We start from the raw sequence: 7,900 nt of genomic DNA, 5'->3' as shown, positions 1-7,900 counted from the left end.
ATACATGTGTGAGAGAGTGATATGAGTGTGTTTGAGTGCATCAATTAAAGCAGCATTAATATAGAACGGTGATTAAACTGACTTGGAGCTACCTGTGCATTAATCAGTTTTACTGCATACCTGCCAGCCAATCAGAATCCAGTATTCACACAGACCATGGTATAGGGAATTTATGTAGTTATACACACTTGGTCAGAATTGTTGGTACCCTTGGTAAATATGATCAAAGATCAAAGATCAAAGAGGCTCTGAAAAGAGAGTGTAAAGACCATCGACTCCACCGGGCAGGGACACCGGCAAGGGATAGTAGTATCGCTTTTTATTTCATTTTTTCATTTATATGTTTATTATTGAAATGTTGTTATATGCATGTGTCAATTTTATTTAATTTCTTTATTTTCTTAAATATGTGGGTATATAGTATTTATAGAGTTGTAACTTTTTAGTTTTAGTTACTTTTTCTTATTTGTAAGTCGCTTTGGATAAAAGCGTCTGCTAAATGACAAAAGTAAGTAAGTAAATAACCTGCATTATTAATCCTTTTGATCTTTTATTTAAAAACAAATCACAAAATCCTAACCTTTCATTGAACTAAAACAATGGAAAATGGGGGGAAATATCATTATGAAATAAATGTTTTGCTCAAATACACGTTGGACAGAATTATTGGCACCCCTAGAAATTCTTATGAGTAAAATATCTCTGAAGTATATTCCCATTCATATTCAAAATTTTGAGCACTCCAGGGTGATTATGAACATGAAATTATCCAGCCATGGCTTCCTGTTTCACAGAAATATAAATAGGAGGGAAAACAAAGCCCAAATTCCCTTAATCATCCATCACAACGAGAAAAACCAATAATAATAAGAATATATTTCTGATGTGCAGCAAAAGATAATTGAGCTTCACAAATTAGTGAAGTGGCTTTAAGAAAAGAGCTAGAGCAGTGAAAATCCCCATTTCCACCATCAGGGCAATAATTAAGAATTTCCAATCAATTATGAATCTGCCTGGAAGAGGACGTGTGTCTATATCGTCCTAATGCACGGTGAGGAGGAGAGTTTGAGAATACTCAAGGACCACAGCTGGAGAATAGTCAAACAGCACCTACATCAGCACATGTTCAGGAGGGTTTCAAGAAAAATTCTCCTAGCTCATCCAAAAACAATCTGCAGCATATTCAGTTATCAGACACGACTGGCACTTCAAATGGGACTGGCTTCTATGGTCAGATGAAACTAAAAAATGAGCTTTTTAGCAGCAAACACTCAAGATGGGTTTGGTGAACACAGGGATAAAAAGTACCCCATGTGTATAATGAAATATACTGCTGTATTTGTGATGTTGTGGGCCTATATTTCTGCTGGAGGTCCTGGACATCTTGTTTAGACACATGGCATCATGGATTCTATCAAATACCAACAGATAAAAAAACAATAAGTGACTGACTCTGTTAGAAATCTTATAATGGGCCATGTTTGGATTTTCCAACCGTACAATAATCCAAACACAAACCTCAAAAACAACACAAAAATGGGTCACTGAGCACAAAACCAAGCTTCTGCTGGCCATTCCAGTCCTCTGACCTGAACCCTGTAGAAGATGAGTGAGGTGAACTGAAGAGAAGAAGCACCGTCATGGAGCTGTGAATCTGAAGGATCTGGAGTGATTCTGGATGAAGGAATGGTCTCGGATCTCTTGTCAGGTGTTCTCTAACCTCGTCAGGCATTATAGGAGAAAACTCAGAGCTGTTAAACTGGCAAATAGAGGTTTCAAAAAGTATTGAATAAAAGGGTGCCGTTAATTGTGTCCAATGTGTATTAGAGAAAAACATTTCATAATATTTCCCCCCATTTTAAATTCTTATTATCCAATGAAAGGTTAGATTTTTGTGAATTTTTAAAATAAAAGATCAAAAGGATTAACAATGCAGATTAATTTTCACAGCCTTCTTTGATCATATTTACCAAGGGTACCTACAATTCTGACCACGTGTGTATCTGTAACAAACAGCATCAGCTCTGAACATCATAATATTTAATAATTAAGGCTAACGTTAATACTGTACAGCGGCAAATCATTCGAGTTTTTTATCATGCATATAGAAAGCCTTCTGTATTTGTGGATATGTTTTCATGAGCACGTATCGGTATGTTTTACAGCATCTGAGCGAAGCGCTCGTGCCCCGCAGCTCTAGAGCGTGTTTAAGAGGTTTTAGCGCTGCTTTCCTCCAGTCATCATGTCGGATGTGAAGTTGTTCCTCATCTCTGTGCTGTTCATTGGGATGCACTGAAGCTCCAGCAGAAGATCAGCTTTCTTGTTTGACGCGCTTCAAAAGCGGCTACTCACTCCCATGTGTTCCACTTCTAAAAACACTTTCCATAATAATAGTAATAATAGTTATAGAGATGAACAGTGATGAACACTAAACTGTCAACATCAGCACACAAATACAGCATCAACTGGAAGCGTAGCACTAAAGATGGGAATGGAAAACAAACACTTGCTGTCAAACGATTAATTGCAACCAAAATAAAAGTTGTTTACATGTGTGTACTGTGTAAATGTATTATGTACACATAAATACACACATATGCATGCATTTAAGAAAAATATATGTTTATATATTAAATATATTTATATATAATATAAATTATATGAGTATGTAAATATTTTCAAAATATATGCTGTATATGTGTGCATTTATATATACATAAATGTATTTTTATTCATTCATTTAGCAGACGCTTTTATCCAAAGCGACTTACATAAATATACACCGTACACACACTTATGTAAACAAACACTTTTATTTTGGATGCGATTAATAGTTTGACAACACTACAAATCATGACTCGCGAGACGGATTCATCTTATTGTCATCCCTAGTCAAAAGACTAGTCATCTCTTTTATAAAACACAAGATGCATACATTCACTGAGCAGATGCTTTTATAAGATAATAGTTTTGCTTCGTGAGATGAATATCTGCAAAATTAAACCTATGAAAACAGCTCTTTTATTTGTACTTGTGTCTATTCATATCTGCTATACATTTTTGACTTTTTTATTTTATTATTATTATTATTCTAGAGTCCGGCAGACCCTGATCACTTATTTTCAGTCATAGTAATGAAATGCACATAATATGTTGCTCACTCAGCATTTCTATTTAAAAAGGTGGTTTTGTGGGAAAGAAAACAGCAGGACTGATACAGCTAAAAGGACATTCATTTATTTTTATACAAAAATCCACATAGTACATTAAAAATAAAACCACGCAGATGCAGGTGACAGAGACAGCCGTTCCGTCCGTTAAAGCATCACACCTGCATCCCGCTCAGACATGCTTTAAAGTGCTAAAGAACTTCAGCAGGATTCATAAGCTCAGTACCGCACATCACAAACCCTGTTTAACATGTACAACAAACAGCAAAACATTTGGTTACAGGCTCCCAAAACACATTCTGTGACATCACACACCTGAACACGTGTATTATTCCTCATCCAGTGCAACAAAATAAACCGTGCCGATGGTGAACGTGTGAAAACAGAGTGAAAATCAATTCATAAAGATAAAGAAATGGTGGAACTCATGAAAGATCAGAATGACACACGGCACACGCGCTGCTCTCAGTACTTCAGTCCACTGATCTTATACAGAAACACACTTTAAAATGATCACAAACAGGTAAAAGCTCAATCTATTCGTCGAAAGCGTTCAGAGAACACAAGTCTCCTTTTACACGGTCACATTGTTTCTGATAAGTATGAGATTTCACTGACAAGGATAAAGAGGGAAATAATCCACAGAATAACACGCTAATCAGGGAGTAGGACGCGTCCCAAAATGCTCCGACTTGATGACAACATGTTTCTAGGCGATCAAAGCACAAGACTAGCGCAGCGCAACTACAGAATAATCTACAAGAACGTCCTTCGATCAGAGGTAGGTAGTGCCCTTTCTAGCCAGTCATCTGGTTAACGAAGCGGCGAGCCTGCGATTACTCAATAAGGCCATGTTAGTCCAGTCAATAATAGTGCATATGGACATTTAAGATGTTCAGGTCTGTCTCGTTTGATCAGCACCGCTGAGATTCAGATGCTACATTTCATTAAAGTGTTTAACTTGATTACAAAAAAACACCTCTAGCACAATCATACTGTTCTAAGACAGACGGATTAGTTTGTTTTTAATTACTTTGAACCATTTCTATGTTTTACAGATGCTGCTACAATAACAAAAAAATAATTAGTGCACAATCATGTGTTCAGTAGTAAATTCTTGTTCAAATCATCCCGCTGTGTTCTTAAACACACTTAACTGCATGTAAACGATGAAAAGTAATTAACAGTATCAGTGCACATTCTTCAGAAAGTGACGTCGTGAGGCGTTGCATTAGATTTGGGTGTATATTAAGGTGCCCTGCGTGAACCCTGATGGTGTGAAACTCACGGTCGGCTGAAGGCACTCGAGATCTGACTCGGCTCTTAAACCAGACTGACTTGTATATTTGAGCGGCGAGCCACACGACGAGGAACTCAAGAGAACGAGACGGAATTAGCAGACACCTCACATGTACGACAAGCGCTTGGCCGTGATGAACTCCTCCAGATGAACCGCGCCGCCGCCCAGGAGCCCAAACGCAGGGTACATGGTGCCGGAGCAGTCCACCGGCCGCTCGTACAGGCAGCGCATGCTGTCTGCATCGTAGAAGAAGACGCGACCGGCGTCGTAGTCCAGGCAGACACCGATCCTCTGTGGCATGGGCAGGACACGGCTGCTGTGATCTCCGGCGGCGCTGGCGGACGCTTTGGGGATGAAGAGCCGGCCCATGCCCACGGTGACCAGCGTGAAGGGCTGCGAAACCTCAAAACAGGCGTCTTCGCTGCCGCTGTCGTGACCGCTGTCGTGGTCGTACCTGATGGGAAGAAACGGATAACATCAGGGAGAGCAGATGAGCGGCCGACGCAGCCCGGAAAATCCTCAGCCAGAAACAGCTTGGTTATTCAGCATACACAAAATGACATAAAACCACAACCAGACCGTGTGTTGAGATAATGTTCTGTTTATTATAAGCACACTGCAGTTTTGATGTCTGTCCCTTTAAATGCTGGAGCTCTGTAAAGTCAGCTGGATTCTGATTGCTGTCTGTGTGCTAGGAAAGAGTCGATATTGTTTCTCTGTGGCATTATAGTTGTGCTGTAGAATTCATTATTCTCATAGAATGACAGAGTACCTGCAGCATTTTTTTAATTAAATTTAAACGTTTTTTTAAGACCTGCACAAATAAAATGAATACTGTTTGAGCAGGTAGGGCAATGTCTATGGTAACATATCAGGGCCGTTTCTAGCCATTTTGACACCCTAGATAAATCGAGATTAATCGCATCCAAAATAAAAGTTTGTGTTTACATAATATATGCATGCATGCATATGCATATATATATATATATATATATATATATATATATATATATATATATATATATATATATATATATATATATATATATATATATATATATATATATATATATATATATACACACACACAGCACAAAAATGATCTTACGCTCCCTTTAAACGCGGTTAGAAGCGAATGAATTGATTCAGCATTGACACTTCTGTAACGATGCGTTAAATTCGACAAAGCTGTTTAATAAAGCATGCACTGATCTTGTGAATTGGCTAATTTTACTATACCAATATTTCTCTTAATTGGCTGTTAAAGTTTTATATGGGAATATTACACAACAACTGATCCTTTAATGCATTAGTGCAAAAAAAATAATCGTGCCAGTATGTGTGCCCATTAGCTCCCCTCCAGCTGGTGGCGCTCTAGGCGATTGCCTAGCTTGCTTATGCCTAGAAACGGTACTGTAACATATTAAACTGTAAAATGACTGAAAAAGCATGATTTACAGTTCAGAGACAGGTTTTCACAAATACAAGAAAAATTTATAAAATGACAAACTTCACAAATTAGCCTTTTACCTATATTTTAAGAAAAATAAGGAGACAAAAATGTGAATTTAAAACAAATATTTTAGTGTCTTAATTTTTTATATTATCATAATGCATTAGCATCTTGTCCATCCACCTGTTCTCATGTACAACTGTGTTTGCTGCGGAAAAAAAGGTTCTATTTTCACATTGTTCTGAACAAAAACAGCAGGGTTTATAGAATTAGTTTTTTATTCTCTCCCAGTAGGTGGAGCTCTTGAAGCAGCAAAAATACAGTGGTTTCTTTGGTAACAGCTGCACACAAAGCAGCACTGAACTGATACTTTCAGGCATTTTAATTACCAAGAAGATGAAAATGCCAAATTAACCTTTTCTGAAGACAGTCGGTTCCCTTCAGAGATGCGTTCATAGAAAAACACCCGTGCCACGTTTTGACTGAAACGTGCAGTGCTCATGACATCATAGCCTTTTGAAGTTTAATCTCCACATTAAGCTATATCGCAATTCATTATAACGAAGACTTTTTTTAACCATTTACGATTTATAGCCTTAAATGGGATACAACTAAATTTAGGACTTTTTAAAGGACCTGAGCAAATGAGAATGAGTATGAAAATGTCTGCTAAATGAAGAAATGTCATAACGTGTGTGTGTGTGTGAGAGAGAGTGAGAGTGTGTGTGCGTGTGTGTGAGTGTGTGTGAGTGTGTGCGTGAGATAGTGTGTGAGAGAGTGTGCGCGTGTGTGTGTGTGTGTGTGTGTGTGAGAGAGTGTGTGCGTGTGTGTGTGTGCGTGAGATAGTGTGTGAGAGAGTGTGCGCGTGTGTGTGTGTGTGTGAGAGAGTGAGAGTGTGTGTGTGTGTGTGTGTGTGTGTGTGTGAGAGAGTGTGTGTGAGTGTGTGCGTGAGATAGTGTGTGAGAGAGTGTGCGCGTGTGTGTGTGTGTGTGTGTGTGTGAGATAGTGTGTGAGAGTGTGCGCGTGTGTGTGTGCGTGTGTGTGTGTGTGCGTGAGATAGTGTGTGAGAGAGTGTGCGCGTGTGTGTGTGTGTGTGTGAGAGAGTGTGTGCGTGTGTGTGTGTGTGTGCGTGAGATAGTGTGTGAGAGAGTGTGCGCGTGTGTGTGTGTGTGTGTGAGAGAGTGAGAGTGTGTGTGTGTGTGTGTGTGTGTGAGAGAGTGTGTGTGAGTGTGTGCGTGAGATAGTGTGTGAGAGAGTGTGCGCGTGTGTGTGTGTGTGTGCGTGAGATAGTGTGTGAGAGAGTGTGCGCGTGTGTGTGTGTGTGCGCGTGTGTGTGTGTGTGCGTGAGATAGTGTGTGAGAGAGTGTGCGCGTGTGAGATAGTGTGTGAGAGAGTGTGCGCGTGTGTGTGTGTGAGAGAGTGTGTGCGTGTGTGTGCGTGAGATAGTGTGTGAGAGAGTGTGCGCGTGTGTGTGTGTGAGAGAGTGTGTGCGTGTGTGTGCGTGTGTGTGTGCGTGTGAGTGTGTGTGTGTGTGTGGTCTCACCGGGGGCTGCTGGTGTCTCTGGGGTTGTGAAACCACTCAGTTAGTTTGGAGTCAGAAGCCACTCCCACTTTGATCAGGTATGAATCGGGCTGCACACGGAAAGCCCAGTAATGGCGTCCGTGAGAGATGCCTGTATCTCCGATGATGTAGTCGAGGCAGATGTAGCTCCCCGTCTGCACTCGCTCTGCAGCTAAGAGCAAGCTCATCCCCGCCACGCTCTCCACAGAGTCCCTGCGTTTGCTCAGCTGCAGTCGCTCCGCGCTGAACCCACACTTCTCGTTAAACAGGAAGCCAAACACTGAGGAGCACAGACACACACATCTGACTAACACAGATTTAAATCAACAACATCAGAGTGAAAGAATCAGTCATAACACGTATCCGGTAGTGATGGATGTGGTTTTCTCCCAAAATTATCAACACACAAACCCCGC

At 40.2% G+C, this 7,900-nt stretch overlaps 1 protein-coding gene across 4 annotated transcripts in view; it reads right to left on the bottom strand.

The window, feature by feature from the left end:
- Positions 1 to 2,798: 2,798 nt before the first annotated feature.
- Positions 2,799 to 7,900, bottom strand: part of trim36 (tripartite motif containing 36) — a 28,062-nt gene continuing 22,960 nt past the window's right edge. For all 4 annotated transcript variants that reach the window (XM_079383479.1, XM_079383477.1, XM_079383480.1 and 1 more), the window contains 2 exons: positions 7,467 to 7,764; positions 2,799 to 4,924 (listed from right to left, as the gene is read on the bottom strand). In XM_079383479.1, coding sequence (XP_079239605.1) covers positions 4,576 to 4,924; positions 7,467 to 7,764 — 647 coding nt within the window. In that variant the 3' untranslated portion in view covers positions 2,799 to 4,575. The remainder of the gene's footprint in view (positions 4,925 to 7,466; positions 7,765 to 7,900) is intronic.

Source organism: Barbus barbus, assembly GCF_936440315.1.
Source record: "Barbus barbus genome assembly, chromosome: 28".
Taxonomy (NCBI): Eukaryota; Metazoa; Chordata; class Actinopteri; order Cypriniformes; family Cyprinidae; genus Barbus; species Barbus barbus.
This window is presented reverse-complemented; position numbering and strand designations above follow the sequence as displayed.